Genomic DNA, 16,675 nt, shown 5'->3' with positions numbered 1-16,675 from the left:
AAGATAGAAAACAATATCTAACAAAGATGACAGAGAATTGTAATTCAAAGGGAATTTGTGAGGCTACAACATTGGACTAAATGCAATAGAGATAATGTAAAGTTTTACATGGGTTCAAAAAATAAACTTCACATATACAAGGAGAATGTATGACTAGGAAGCAGAAAGAAGATATTATTGGCTTAGTGGACTTAAATATAAGTAAATAGTGTGATATGTTATTCAGTTTTAGACTTTATAGCAAGAATGGTAGCATCCAAAATCATGGAGTATTTTACTTTATCAAACAATAAAAAGTTAGAAGCAATGGTTTTTTGTTACATAGAATTAAATTTAGGAATATTGTAAGAAAAAAAATTTACTCAGTTACCCACACTAGAAGTCTTCAGGCAAAGCTTCCCAACTCCATGCTCCGTATATATGTTTTGGGCAGGATTCTTCTTTAGTTCTTAGTTGAATTCGGTGGCTCCTGGAGTCCTTTCCAAATCTGAAATTCTTTCACATAAATATTTCCTATAACATTTATTACTGATATGAAAAGAAAAACAATAATTCAAAGGAAATCCATAAATTCTTCATCTTAAATTCACTCATGAATTTTTTAATAGATTTTAGTTGCCTTTTACTTCCATTTCTTCTCTTTAATTTTGCATATGTAACTATTGTCTTGTTGTACCATGTCATTCTAGGTTTTTTCATTTTAGAAACTAGTGAAAAGATTGCCTCTCATTTGAAATGGATAAGGAGACAGGCAACAATATCTGTTGTGTAAAATCAAAATACTCAAATGCCAAGCATTCATATAATTGAAAACTATTTAATTTTTTAAAAAATATTCTGTTATATGGGAGCAGCTATGTTATCGAGTGGATTGAAAGCCAGGCATAGAGATGGGAGGTCCTTGTTTCAAGTCTGGTCTCAGGGACTTCCTAGCTATGTGACCCTGGGCAAGCCACTTAAACTCCAGAACTAATGCACATTATGATTTCTTCTATTCTAAACCCCATATTTCTAAGTTTAAAAAAGTTTCATTAGTGAATTGTGTATTCACAAAGATGTATTCAGAATCTTCAATCCAATCCCTTTATGTGAACACTCAGGGAAAAAAATCGTTCAAGTAGAAAATATTTTAGTTCCATAGAGCTTGCTGGTAGGGTTATTACTGTTGTTATGTTATAATAATTAGTTATTAGCATTGCAGTCACTCCTGTATTAATAGAATTTCTGTTCTAATGTCCATGCTGTTTCTAAAAACAAAAAATAGGGCAAAGCTATAGTACAAGATAATATGTCAGCTGTAGAATTATAAGAAGCATCTATAATTTTGTCAGTTGATGAAGCTGCTTCTATCAAGTTTATCAGACCATACCAGTTATTTAATAAATATATCCTAGATAATTGACTGGGATACATAGAGTTCGAATGACTTCCAGTTTTCCTCTATGTCTTTTTACTTTTGTCTGGTACCAGTGCAGAATATTAACCAACAACTTTAAAAGAAATACTGATTTTAAACAGATCACCAGAGGTAATTATTAAAATATTGTGGTTAAGGTGCAATATGGCAAACATCCTGAGGTCACTCATTGACTAATAGGCTATGTTTAAGTTTCTAAAAACAAGGAAGTATTTTTCCACCATATTACTAATTTCCATTTGATACCTTATTTTAATGGTATATTTTTCTAACTCCTTTTTAGTCTCTTGAAGGTTCATAAGAGGTACTGATACTTTAGAATCTTAAATATATGTGCTTCTCTCACAAAATTTGTGAAAAAAAGGGCAGCATTTGAAACACTGGTCCCTGAGAATATATTCTGTACTTGTATATTGTTACACAAGGTCTATCTAAGAATGTAGAGGTTTTTAAGGTTCCTGGGAAATCTTGCATTTATAAATTTGTGATCTTGTGTACATTATTTTTTCTCTTCTTTCTGTAGTTAGAGGATCCAGCTATTAGGTGGCAGATGGCACTTTATAAAGACTTACCAAACAGAACAGAAGAAACCTCAGACCCTGAGAAGACAATAGAAAGAGTATTGGACATAGCTAATGTGCTTTTTCACCTTGAACAGGTGAGATATTCTCTTGGCTCTAGAGCAATAAGTTAAATCATAGAGTTGAAACTTATTTTTAAATGATGATTATCTGTATGTACACTTTTTATGGCCTAAGGAAAATACCATTTCACATAAATATAAAGAATACATATAAATATGATGTTTTTGGTAGTTTGAAGAATACATGAAATTTCTAAATCTTTATATATATATATATATATTATAGCAAGACTGTAATTAATACATTTTGTGGACTCGGAAAAATCTATGATTTTACCAATGTGAATACTTGTTTCACAACACAAATTGTAATTTCTCTAGTGCCTTCTTGTTTCCTTCAATTCATGTCCCTATTTTCCCATAAATTCTCTATAGAAGAAATGCTTAATGTAAATTCTTGTGTGTTTTCATTTTGAGGGATTTTTAGTTTGTCCCTGCCCAAGGATAATAACATAATATTTAAGTTACTAATTCATTGTCCTTATTTCTTGCTAAATGACTGGCCAAATTAATATTTAAGTTTTAAAAATGAATTTTCTTTAAGCCATTGTAAGTAATACCTTTGCCTTCTCCCACCTAAAAATCTTTCCATTGTCCCCTGGGTTACATGTAATTTTCATTCTTCTAATATTATTATATTTTGGTTTTCACAATCCTAAAGTATCAGACTGAAGAGTGATTTTAAAGACATGGGCATTCTTAATAGTAAGCAAAAAATCATTGTAGTTTTCCAATTGCACTGCAACCTAATTTCATTCTGCTAAGATGTAGGTATAACACCAAGCATCTGTTATCCTTTTTTTATCATGGAGGCTAGGAAAACATTTGAATTTGGGAGTTGTGAGCTATAGTAGACTAACTTGATCAATTTTTTACACTAAATTCCGCATTAATGTTATAAATGGAAATAAGAGGTAGGAAGGAAATGAGGGAGATAGGGCAGGTTGTCTAAGTAGAAATTAACCAATGTAATTTGAGCAGATCAGAGCTCCTGGGACAATAAGATTAGGCCTGGGTTGGTGAGTAGTCTCTGCACTTTCACTTTGGGCAAGATCAGGTCCCTCTGAAATATATTCAAATATATTCAAAATATACTAATGAATTATATTCATCTTGTTGTGGGGTACTAAAGTTGAACTCCTGTGGTTCAGGAAGGATACTTTTTGCAAGAATGCAAGATTCCAAAACTTAGCTTAAATAAAAAGAGAAATTTATTAATTTAGAAAATAATGTTGAGAATGGACAGAAAGTTAGTATAGGTGGAACAGCAAGATGAAAGGCTGCTCCCAGAATCCATCAATTCTGGGAATTATATACTCTTTACAAAAGTGAGGATGTGATTCTAGAGTGGTAAACACTTAGGCATTTGGTGGGGGGGTTTGGTCATCTTGTTATGGGCATGGAAGGATACCCTTGGGGTTCCGGAAGGATACCTTTTGCAAGTATGCAATGACTCCAAACTTAGCTTAAAAACAAAAAGAGAGTTAGTAATTTAGAAAGTAATGTTGAGAGTGGCCAGGAGGATAGCAAGGTGGAACAGCAAGGAAAGGCTGTTCCTCCATGGGGACAGCATGGATGGAGAGGCTGTCCCCCAGATGACATCAGTTCTGGGGTTTATATACTCTTTGGATGCTAGGTCCTGGTGTGGACAAGACCAGAGTAAGTGTTAGTCCCTCAGGCATTTGGTGGGGTGGGGTGGTCATCTGACTGGGGTCTGCCTGGAGGCATAAAGATTCATTTCTTTGTCCACTTTAAATCTAGTGGACAAAAGAGGGTAAACATCTCAGGACCCTGGGTGGGGTCATTGGGTGTTTCTAGGTTAAGAGTCACCAGGATGCAAAGGCAAAGGAGTTTTCCCTGATAATAGTTGGCCTGGGTTTCTGGGGGTACAGTGCCCATGTCAATCTGACCAGAGTCTGCCTGAAGTCTTTCATAGTTTAGGGGATGGATAGATGTCTGAGATACAGCTGGATGCTATCCAGGTATAGTCTAGGGGTGCATCTCTCTGTCCATCTCAAATCTAAAGGATGGCCCAAGGATGATAATCTCAGGGTATTATAGAAGTTATTGAATGATCTTGGGTTAGGAGTCACAAGGACATAAGGGAACAAAGGAATTTCCCTGCTTACAGTTTGACTGAGTTTGAGGGTGATTCCCATGCTAATTTGTGGAACCAAGGTTAAAAATCCCTGGACTAGATGATACCTAAGGTTCTTTGCAGCTCTGAATTTGTGATATGATTTTAGAAGAATTTGGAATATTCTGTCATCAATATGAAATTTATTTTGGTCTTTATCCAGGATATTTTCCATGGCTTTGGCAAAACACTGTTTTGATTACCTTTTAAGCACCTAGATTGGTATTAACATCCTGTAGATTGTTGAATGAAGTTCTCTATAACTTTATTTCTTATGAACTTTTATGTAATTTTGACCTACTTATGAGATACTGCTTCTTCAAGCCTGGAAGTTGTGCTACTGTATCAAATGCTTTCTTAAAATGAAAAAAATATATATATATACATACATACATATATATAAACAGAAACTATATATTTTATACATCTCTCAATCACTTGTGTTAACATAAAGATTCTACTGTAGAAAAATACCTATAAAATATTACCTAATATCTTCTGATGTTAAGGATGATAATATATGTACCTACATCATTCTTTGAAGGATTCTATAATCGATAAGAAAGCAGACATAGAAACGATTAGTTACCAGTTTTTTCTTGATTGCCTTCCTTTCAGTAAATGTACCATTTATGATTTTCCTCATTCTTTTGAGATTAAAATATTTGTAAAATCATCTTTTGAAGATGTATAAGGAATTCATTACTTTAACTCCTACTCAATATACATTTGAAATAATTGTTATATAGCACTTTGCAACAGAAATTTTATATGGAGTCTTAGATTTAAGTGGGAACAGAACAATTTTATGTATTTTCTGAGTCTTACAGTCAGTAGCTTTTTATGAGTTTCAGTCTCTTCACTTGCAAAATGAGGGAGCTAAACTGTATGTCTTCTAATAGCTCACCCTAGGCTTGGGAAAGAAACTATTAGCCAGAGGCTAGGGTACCTACTTTACAATGGATACTAAAAGGATTGTCCCTGCCCAGGTGTTGGTCTTCTTGGGAAGATGCCTGATACGATGGGGAAAACTTCTAAGATAAAAGGAAATTTTAGCATTTGTTTAGCCCCCACCTAACTGAGATTATCATTTACCTTAGGGTCTGTTGTTCAGTCTGAGACTACCTAAATCAGAAACTTCCCTAGGTGTGTACTGTCTAGGGAACTGGGATGGACTTGGGGTCTCCAGTTTACAAGCTAACTCTAAAACTTGGTGTTCATCAGATCTTACTAGGCTATAATTTGGGGGGTTTATAGATTTCACGTCAACAACCTTTATCAAGCACAAAAGATTAAAAATATATTTTCCTTCACTTGATCCTGTCAACTAGAAAAAACACAGAACTATTAAATAGTCAATATTACTCTTTAATTAAGGGAAAAGGGGTTAGCACTACTAATACAACAGAGCTGCTTTCCAAGACTGCACAGAGTCAAGACGCCCTGGTCACCAGCCCCTGGGAGTGCCACTGACTCAGGATGGACTCCAAGGAACAAAAGAACTTGGGGAACCTATATACCACTCTAGGTGACCTGGGGGCTTTAGGATTAGAGGGACAGTTGATTGACTTTACAATGGTAAGAAAGGAAAATGAAGAGTTTCAGACAGGAATAATAGTGAGGGGCTGGGGCCCTACAATGGACACAAAAGGGAAAAGACCCAGCCTAGGCTGGGTCACCTTGGTCATGGACCTTAGCTTAGGGGGAGAAACCATTGGGACAAAAGGGATGTTCAATATTGGATGGGATTAGCTGTTCCCACCCAAACTACCAGGAAGTTCACTGTCTGGTGAAGAGGGACCTTCCCTCAGGGGGAAACCTCTCCTGTGACAAGGTCAAAACCTGGGGTTTCTACACTCAAACTAAATAAACTGGGGATCTCTAGATTTCCATGTTGACAATCCATACATTCCCACTAAGCTTTTGTCCTATATCTCATTTCCCCTTTGTGACTAAATTCCTTGAGAAAATGTCCTACAACTAGTGCCTCTACTTCAGTTTTCTCACTCTTCACAATTCTCTTTATTTTGACTTTGTAACTCAACTGAAAATTCTCTCTAAAGTTACCTGTGATCTCTTATTTGACAAATCTACTAGCCTTTTCTCAATCCTCATCCTTCTTGACTTCACTGCAGTGTCTTTATTAATCACTCTTACCCCTGATACTTCCTTCTCTTTATATTTTCATGGCACTTTTCTTTTTTGGTTCTCCTCTCTGATCCTTTTTAGTCTCCTTTCCCAAGGCTTGATTCTAGTTAATCTTTTCTCCTCTTATCATTTATTTTCCTTGATGGTCTCATCTTAAACTCAATAGGTTAAAAATTTAACTCATTATGTTTCCCCAAAACTTTATGTATTTCCAAACTGCCCCCCCCCCCCCCCCCCCGGCTGTGTCTGTCTCTCCCTCCCCTCACCCCTTTCTTTTTGACTTCTTTGGTTTCCTACAAGCTTCAGCTCAAATCCTACCTTCTACAAGAAGCCTTTTGAAAATGTTATGGGCATGGAAGGATAGCCTTTTTGGGGTTCGGGAAGGATGCCTTTTGCAAGCATGCAATGACTCCAAAACTTAGCATAAAAAGAAAAAGATTTATTAATTTAGAAAGTAATGTTGAGAGTGACCAGGAAGATAGCAAGGTAGGACAGCAAGATGGGGAGCAGTTCCCTGGGAGGACAGCAGGAAAGGAAAGGCCATTCCCCCATGGGGACAGCGTGGATGGAGAGGCTGTCCCCCAGACAACATCAGTTCGGGGGATTTTATACATTTTTTTACAAGTGATTCACTCAGGCATGAGGTGGGGTGATCATACTGGGGTCTGCCTGGGGACATAAAGATTCCTTAGTTTTAGGGAACAAACAGATGTCTGATAGGATCAAGGTGTGGCCTAAAGGTGCATCTTTCGGTCCATCTAGAGGAAGATCAAAGGAAGATAGCCATCTCAGGACACTAGGTGGGGTCACTGGGTGTTTTTAGGCTCAGAGTCAGGAGGAGGCAAAACAAGGGAGTTCCCCTGATAATAGTTTGCCTGGGATAGTGCCCATGTCAATACCTTTTAAATCTTCCCTCTGAAATTACCTCCAATTTATCTTATATAGAGCTTGTTGTCTTGTCTTCTCCATTAGATTATTTTTTAACAGTAGGGATTTTTTTTTGCTCTTTTTTGTATCCCCAGAATTTAGTACAGTTCCTGATGTGATAAGTGCTTAACAATGCTAACTTGTCAACTTGACTTCCACCTAATATAACCATTTTTATTTTTTCCAGAAACCTACAAATATGGGCCGACGCTATTACAGTATGGGAAGTATAGTGTTGAACTGTATAGTGATTACTAATTAGTTTGGAGTCATATTGGAATTTCTTTCTAATCTAATCCTTGTTATAAGTCTGTTTCTCTTGTAGTAGCAAAACACCATTATTTAAACAGTAGCTTGTTAATCTTTATTATTATAACACTTGTGTATGGTTGTTTGGATTTTAACAATAGTAGAAATTTTAATATTTTTCTCAACTAATAGACTTTTTGGCATGTTTCTGATCTGTCTCAGAAGCTTTATGATCCTGTATTCTTTAACTTAAAAAACACTGCCTATTTCATTAGAAGAAAATATAACTCTACTTATACAATAGGATTTCCTTTTAATTTATTATGAGAAATTATTGAAGAATGTCTCACTTTTGTGACTAATATGCTCTTAATTTTTAAGATAGGTTCTTCAAAAAGGAATTATTGATTGTGTGCAGATTTATTTTAGTCTTCAACTGGAAAACATCAAAGGTGGAGGAGTTGATAGAACTTTTATAAAGACTAATTTTAAACCCTGGGTTGTTTAAAAATGGCAGCTTTTGAAACACTGAGCACTGAAGAAAAAAAAACAACATATTTATTCAAATAAAGCTTATCACTCTAAAAGTTATCTGAAATTAGTATCAATTATTTCTAACCAATTTCTAATTTCTATGCTAATTTTCCCATTAGAATTTAAAGTAAAGTGTAAAAACAAGATGATATTCTATCTTGAGCTTAATTTTTCAGTACTATTGATTTCTGTTAAAGATGAATTAATGTGGAGTTAGGAAATTTATTGTATGATTTGATTATATTACAGGTAGAGCATCCACAAAGATCTAAAAAGGCTGTATGGCACAAACTGCTATCTAAGCAGAGAAAACGAGCAGTAGTGGCCTGTTTTCGGATGGCTCCATTATATAATCTCCCAAGGTAAAGTAATTTGGCGAAATAGCAGTAGGAATCACTTTGCTCACCATCTTGTGGCAATATAGTTTGTAACAATAAATAAATAATATATAAAAACATATTGTAGTAAAAGGATATGAGATGGAAAGAATTTCTTGAGTAGGTGGTAGAGAAAGAAACAACAACAGCGTTAGATACATACAGTAAAAAAAAGAACAAAACCTAGCAACTGGTTAGAAAGAGATTACAAAGTACCACTGTGCTAGCAATGGATGTTGAATCAGACACAATTTGGCAACTAGATAGCTTATATTAAAGTGGGGCACTTCATAAAGTGAGTCCAGACACCCAAAAATTCAATTATTATAACCATTATTTATTGATTAATAAAGAATCTACCAGCTGGGACAGACTTCCCTAGTGGAAGCTGCATTAGACTGACATTATAGGATAGCTTATATAGGTTACAACATACAAAGTTATTTCCTTTCACATATAGGTTCAGGGTCTGTTCCTAAAAATGAAGGAAGGAATTGATCTACTTCAATTTTATTATCTTCCCTTATTGTACTACTTCAATATCCTCCTCTGGGTTGTTCTAAGACAGAGAGGAACATTTATATTCAAGAGGGAGCCCTAAAGGGCAACTATTTGGCAATTCCAATGCCTGTAACTACTTCTGAGTCAAAGATTAAGGGTAGAAAGGAGCATTTTTCCTCAAGAGGGAGTGGAAGCTTTGAGAGGAAGTATTACTTCTGGCCTTAAGGGGTCAGAAACCCTGTAGAACTAATGATTATAATCCCAAGGGACCACAGATCTCTCCCCAGATCACCTCACCTTTGAAGCACTGGTAATTTCCAAATCCCTAGGACTAACTCTAAAAACAGTAGTGCAAAAAAGCCTAAAGCTTGAGACAGAGCCCCATCATCCTCCCACAAATGGCAGGGACAGAACCCAATATTAACATAAAGTTCCATATAAAAATATATGGTGAAAAAAATGGGCAAATAGAAAAAAAAGAACTTGACACAAAGAGCTACTGATGATGGGGAAGATCAAGACTCAAATTAAGAAGACAATGAAGGTATTAGTAGAATCAGAATAAAAATTGTGTATTGGACAAAAGCCCAATAAGAATTCTTTGAGGAGCTAAAAAATTATTTTCAAAATAAAAAAGAATAGGAAAGGAAAAATTAAGCAATGAAATAAAAGAAAAAGAAGAAAATTAAAAAAGATAACAGCTGCATAAAAGCACAAAAATATGGAAGAAAATAAAGAATTTCTTTTAAAAAGGGTTGGTCCAATTGAAAAAGAGATATAAAAATTCACTAAGAATGACTTTTTAATGACTTTTTAATAAGAACAATGGAAAAAGAGGAAATAGAATACTTATATAATCCCATCTCAGAAAAAAAAATCATACAAGCCATCAAAGAACTTTCCAGAAAGAGCCCCCTAGGGCTAGATGGATTCACAAGTGAATTTTATCAAACATTTAAAGAACAACTATCCCAATACTAAACAAATTATTTGGCAAAATAAGCAAAGAAGAAATCTTAGCAAATTCTTTTTTATGACACAAATATTGTACTGATTCCAAAGCTAGGCAGACCAGAAACAAAGAAAGAAAACTATAGACCAATCTCTTTAATGAACATAGATGCAAAAATCATAAATAAAATACTAGCAAAAAGACTTCAGCAAGTTATCACAAGGATTATTCAGTATGACCAGGTGGGCTTTCTACTAGGAATGCAAGAATGGTTTAATATTAGGAAAACCATCCATATAATTGACCATATCAATAATCAAACCAATAGAAATCACATGATTATCTCAATAGATGCAGAAAAAGCCTTTGACAAAATGCAACACCCATTCCCATTGAAAGCACTAGAAAGTATCATCTGTAATCGGTGCAAGTTAGGAGCCTTTCCAATAAGATCATTTATCACTTCTTTAATATTGTACCAGAAATGCTAGTGATAGCAATTAGAGAAGAAAAAGAAATTGAAGGGATTAAAGTAGGCAAAGAGGAAACTAAACTATCACCCTTTGCAAATTATATGATGGTATACTTAAAGAATCCTAGAAAATCAACTAAAAGGCTAGTGGAAATAATTAACAATGTTAGCAAAGTTGCAAAGTACAAAATAAACCCACATAAATAATTTCCAACAAAACTCAGCAGCAGGAAATTTAAAATCACTCTAGATAATATAAAATATTTAGGAATATATCTACCAAGACAGACATAGAAATTATATGATCACAACTATGAAACACTTTTCACACAATTAAAATTGGATCTAAATAATTGGAAAAAAACATTAATTGCTTATCGGTAGGATGAGCTAATATAATAAAAATGACAATCCTACCCAAACTTATTTACTTATTTAGTGCCATACAAATCAAACTACCAAGAAACCTTTTTCATAGAATTAGAAAAAATTGTAACAAAGTTCTTTTGGAAGAACAAAAGATAAAGAATATCAAGGGAAATAATGAAAAAAAAATGTGAAGGATATGGGCCTAGCAGTACCAGATCTTAAACTGTATTATAAAGCAGCAGTTATCAAAAGAATATGCTACAGGCTAAGAAACAGAAGGGTGGATCAGTGGCATAGACTAAGGGTAAATGACCTCAACAAGTTAGTGTTTGATAAACCCAAAGATCCCATCTTTTGGGACAAGAACTCACAATCTGACAAAAAACTTCTTGGAAAATTAGAAAACAGTATGGGAAAAATCAGGTGTAGATCAACATCTCATTCATACCCTATACCAAGATAAATTCAAAATGGGCAAATGATAAATATAGGGAATGGAATAATGAATAAATTAGGTGAACATAGAATAGTATATCTATAAGAACTGTAGAAAAGGAAAGAATTTAAGACCAAGCAAGAGATAGAGAACATTACAAATACAAAATGAATGATTTTGATTACATCATATTAAAAAGTTTCATATATATACAAAACCAATATAACCAGAATTAGAAGGAAAGCAACAAACTGGGAGAACATTCTATAACAAAACTCTAACAAGGGTTTAATTTCCCATATATATATAAAGAACTAAATCAAATTTATAAAAAAATCAAGCCATTCCCCAATCCACACTTGGTCTAGGGATATGAATAGACAGTGCTCAGATGAAGAAATCAAAACTATGAATTAGCACATGAAAAAGTGTTCTAAATCCCTCCTGATTAGAGAAATGCAAATCAAAACAATTCTGAAGTGCCACCTAACACCTAGAAGACTGGTTTTTATGGCACCAAAGGAAAGTAATAAATGTTGAAGTGGATGTGGCAAAATTGAGACACTAATGCATTGCTGGTGGAGTTGTGAATTGGTCCATCCATTCTGGAAGGCAATTTGGAACTAAGTGCAAAGGGCTTTAAAAGATTGCATGCCCTTTGATCTAACTTTACCCCTGCTGGGTTTGTACCCCAAAGAGATAGTAAGGAAAAAGACTTGAACAAAAATATTTATAGTTCTACTCTTTGTGGTCCCAAAAAATTAGAAAAGGAGGGGGTATCCATTGATTGGGGAATAGCTGAACAAATTGTGGTATCTGATGCTGAAAGGAATAATGACCTGGAGGATTTCTATGTGAATTGGAACAACTTCCAGGAACTGATGCAAAGTGAAAGGAGCAGAACCAGGAGAACGTTGTACAGAGACTGATACACTGTGGCACAATTGAATGTAATAGACTTTTCTACTAGCAGCAATTCAATGATCCAGGATAATCCAGAGGAATTTAGGAGAAAGAACACTATCCATATGCAGAGAAAGAACTGTGGAAGCAGAAATGCAGAAGAAAAATATATGATTGATCACGTGGTTCAATGGGGATATGATTGGTGTATTGGTGTTAAAAAATCACTTTATTGCAAATATGAATAATATGGAAATAGGTTTTGAACAATGATACATGTATAACCCAGTGGAATTGCTTGTCAGCTCAGGTAGGGGGAAGACAAAAGAGGTGGGAAAAATAATGAATCATGTAACCATGGAAAAATATTCTAAATAAATTAATAAATAAAAAATAAATTATAAAAAAGTAAAGAAAGAGCTGAACAGACAAATACCATACAGGATTAGGAAATTTTGTTTTTTTCTTAATGGCCACAAAATGCAGTATGAAATACTATAAAGAACAACTGAATAGTGTTTTTTTTTTCATATAATTGTTTGAAATTTTGTTTCTTTAGGCATCGGGCTGTTAATCTCTTTCTTCAAGGATATGAAAAGTCTTGGATTGAAACAGAAGAACATTACTTTGAAGATAAACTGATAGAAGATTTAGCAGTATGTGTTTATTGGGGTGATTCCATTCCCCAGGGGTGAAGAAGAAGAATTTATTGTCAACAATTGTCATAACATTGAAGGAAACATGTGGAAACTTGTTGGTCTTTGAGACCTTTTTCCATTTGTGGCAAAGTATTCATCATTTTTTAGAGGGAAAATGCATCCATTTAATTTTAATACATTTGGACATTTTTGTACTCACTTAAACAGCCATTGCAATATTAAATCTCCGGTCTTCAAAATAAAGGTATTTGTGGAGTTGGAAATTCAGTCTTGAAACAGAATAAAGGATCAATTCAATAAATTAATCAAATTCAATAGGTTCTAGCATTTGCAGCAAGATATAAGAATTACTTTAGCTACGAACAAAAATATATAACAAGGTTGAAGACTTTCAATACTTGGTAAAATTTAGCCACACAGTTATAGAGGAATATCAATACAAAAGGATTTTAAAATTATTTTTTAAAGTTATTTTTACAGAGTAGCAGACTTTTTTTTTTATCATGTTCTATGCTAGTATTTCAAGGTTTGTGTTTATCTGAAATTGTCATGTGATGTGCTTTTGAGAGGTTATTTGGAGGAGAACAATGAAAATAATGCCTGTTGTGAGAATCAACATTATTTGCATTGAAATGCCTTTTATTTTGCAAAAAGAAAAAAAGGGTATCTTATTAAAAATATCTGCTAAAAGATTCCTGGTGTAGCCTTTCAAAATCTAGCAGACAGGGTGGCAACTCTACAAGTCCTTGGTTATTTTTCTGATTCATGAAAATATTATTCAGGAGTTTTAAACAAATTCAAAATACATTCAACTATCATATAGATTGGTGAGATTATTAAATAGTTCATTATGAATCTGCTTTGTTCTCCTTTCCATTCTTGTATACATGTATATCTTCAGTTTAGAAGGAAAAGAAAATTCTTTCACCGTGTTAATAATTTTTTAGCTATGATTATAGTTCTAATATTATCTAAGAATTTACTTTTCTTTGTGTTACTTTTTTATAGAAACCTGGATTAGAACTACCAGAAGAAGATGAAGGCACCAAGAAAGTTGATCCACTACATCAGCTGATTCTCCTGTTTAGTAGAACAGCCTTAACAGAGAAATGGTAGGGTTGGGAAAGTCTATGTGGTAATAGGATATAAACTTTGTCTGACATAGGTGTAGTAGAATCATACATATAACATGAATAACACTGCCATACTTTAGTTCGTGTTATAATGTTCAACAGGAAACAACATTATTTTGGAGCAATACCAATTGGATCCTGATTTGCAGTTTCTTCATTTTTGTCCTTAGATTGTGCCATTGATTCTGATCCTTCTTCCAAAATTATTTTCCTTTTACCTACAGTAGACATGTTAATGAAATAAAATGTCAAAATGAACTATCTTCTTAAAAATCAAGGAGACTACAATTATCCTAAAAACTTGAAGATATTTCCATAGTTTCTATATTGTCAAGATGACAAAAACTTGACAAAGTAGGGAATCAGATCTTCCTCTGATATTAACTAGCTGGGTGGCCAACCATGAACAAAGAGTTTAACATCACTAAGTCTTTATGGAAATCTTTCTTAAATTTCCTTTTTTTAAATTAAATTTTAAATATTTCACTTATTTATTAAATAGAAAATATGAACCTAATCTTGTCTTAATAACTCAGGATCATTATTTCAACTATAAATTATTATAATGTATATCCTGTCTTGGGCTCCTGTCCTCATTTCCTACTTGGATTTGCAGGACAGGACGTGATACAGTAGCTGACTACTACTTTCATGGTCCTAGGAGCATCTCTGAAGTATTTGCAGTTTACTAAGTTTATCCCTAATGAGTTGTACCACTAGATTTCCTGTTAGTTATCAATTGTTGCCAATTAACTACCCTGAATTAATTAGCTTTTAGGAACTAGTATTTGCAAAGGTGGTATGATAAAAAGAGATGGTATACAACAAAGTCTAGGACATACTATCCTACAAGTACATAGAGTCCAAAGGAACATACTTAAAGAGCATATGTGGCAGCATGATAACTTACAGAACTTCATTGGATAACTTTTTTATCTTTCTTCCTGGAGTTGTTATAAAGATTCCTTGAGGTAAAACACTGATGGACCCTCATTACCTTTCCTGAATATGTCTAGTTTGTCTTTGGCTCCTAATGTAGACACTACCAGCAGCCACTGCTATTCCAAAGACATTTTTACTATTGTGGAGGGCAAGTTCAAATTTTTCTGACTATGAAAGTTTGAAATTTCATCCTCTGGTCAGAGATGTGGGAGGATGTCACAGCCTTTTCCTTCTTTTTATAAGTGATTCCTCAAAGGCTTTGCTGGATCTGCTCAACCACTTACTGGCTTATTAGAATTCTGAATTCCTGGTTGTCTTATATTTTTATCCAAGTACCCTGAGAACTAATTATTTTCAGGCATTGCCAATATACTTCCTGTGCTTCATTTCATTTTATCCAATGAATCAAAATATTTCACTCCTTAAAAATTACCTAAAGAGGGGCCTCTAGGTGACTTAGTGGAATGACAGCCAGACCTAGAGACAAGGCATTCTAGATTCAAATTTTGCCAAAGAAACTTCCTAGATGTATGAACCTGAAAAGTCACTTAACCCCCATTGCATCACCCTTACTTATCTTGTGCATTGGAACAAATATACAGTATTGATTCCAAGATGGAAGGGGCAAGGTTTTTTTTTTTTTTTATTAACTAAAGATCCCTCTTTTAAATCATTATTTCTTTATTCCCTTCCTTACCTCTCACTTGGGCTACCTCCCTATGAAGGCAGAGTAAGAATCATCAATTTTCACTGACCCTATCCCAAAGAGTTAATGCCCCAGAATATTCTACTTAGTGTTCAGACCATGAAAAATTTCATGGTCTTTTGGGTGGATGTTATACAATTCTGGTTATCTCAGAGTAATTAATTTTTAATAACTGTATTGTCATTCTATTCTCAATGTGATTATTAGATTTTTAGACTGATATACCCCTAAACTCAATTGCCATAATAAGATTTGAATTTTGGAAGCTGAATGGACAGTCCTAAATTGTGTTTATACTTATTACATTATTTTGGTAATAATTTGATACTATCATAATTTTAAAAATTATGTAACTATAAAAAATTTAACTAAAGAATTTTTCATAACTAGTTACTCCTTTGATTCAAATTGTTCACCCATCTTAAACTTTTGATTGATTGATTCTGTAACTCAGTCAAAGAAACATTCTCATCTGATAAAAGTTGCAGAGAATATTATTTTTAATTCATTTTGGGTATGGAATATACCCTTTATACATTGAAATAGTTAATTTTTATTTTTCTGTCAGCTGTCACTTCTTGTGAAAGTATAATCTGTACTCAGGCACTTCATAATCTTTTCCTCCTCTAATGTGTACTCAGGCACTTCATAATCTTTCCCTCCTCTAATGTGCTGCTTCTCATAGGTAGTCTAAGGAATAAGATAATAAGGAATGTTAGGGGTTGAGTGTAAATGGAGTTAATAAACCTTGGATGATGGCCTGGACCATTTGTTACAAAATAAAGGGGATAAACTACAATGTATTTTGTGATGACTTTTAATTTTAGTGATTATAAGGCCTTCTTTGCCTTTATTCTGGAAGTCTCTCCTCTAGGTAAGCAGGTATATATAACATTAAATCTATCTTTGAATATACAATCAAGAAGCAGTGATATTTAAAAATATTATTCTACTTAAAGGCATTGCTTTTTTCCCCTCCTCTTTTTTCCAGCAAATTGGAAGAAGATTTCCTATACATGGCTTATGCAGATATTATGGCCAAGGTAATTAGATTTCTTTTTCTGATTTTTAGACCTTTTTTTTTTAATCAATGGAAAATCAAGATTATTCTTAAATAGGAAAACAAAACAAATAACATTCTTAACAGTTAGAGACATAAAGGCATAGTTC

The 16,675-nt window shown here is 33.8% G+C and overlaps 1 protein-coding gene across 2 annotated transcripts in view; it reads left to right on the top strand.

Annotated features, from left to right (window-relative positions):
• Positions 1-16,675, top strand: part of RYR2 (ryanodine receptor 2) — a 760,518-nt gene that overhangs the window by 619,439 nt on the left and 124,404 nt on the right. For both annotated transcript variants that reach the window (XM_056816085.1, XM_056816086.1), the window contains 6 exons: positions 1,941-2,075; positions 7,460-7,496; positions 8,306-8,417; positions 12,625-12,721; positions 13,733-13,836; positions 16,497-16,548. In XM_056816085.1, coding sequence (XP_056672063.1) covers positions 1,941-2,075; positions 7,460-7,496; positions 8,306-8,417; positions 12,625-12,721; positions 13,733-13,836; positions 16,497-16,548 — 537 coding nt within the window. The remainder of the gene's footprint in view (positions 1-1,940; positions 2,076-7,459; positions 7,497-8,305; positions 8,418-12,624; positions 12,722-13,732; positions 13,837-16,496; positions 16,549-16,675) is intronic.

The sequence above is a fragment of the Monodelphis domestica genome, chromosome 2 (assembly GCF_027887165.1).
Source record: "Monodelphis domestica isolate mMonDom1 chromosome 2, mMonDom1.pri, whole genome shotgun sequence".
NCBI classification, from domain to species: Eukaryota; Metazoa; Chordata; class Mammalia; order Didelphimorphia; family Didelphidae; genus Monodelphis; species Monodelphis domestica.
This window is presented reverse-complemented; position numbering and strand designations above follow the sequence as displayed.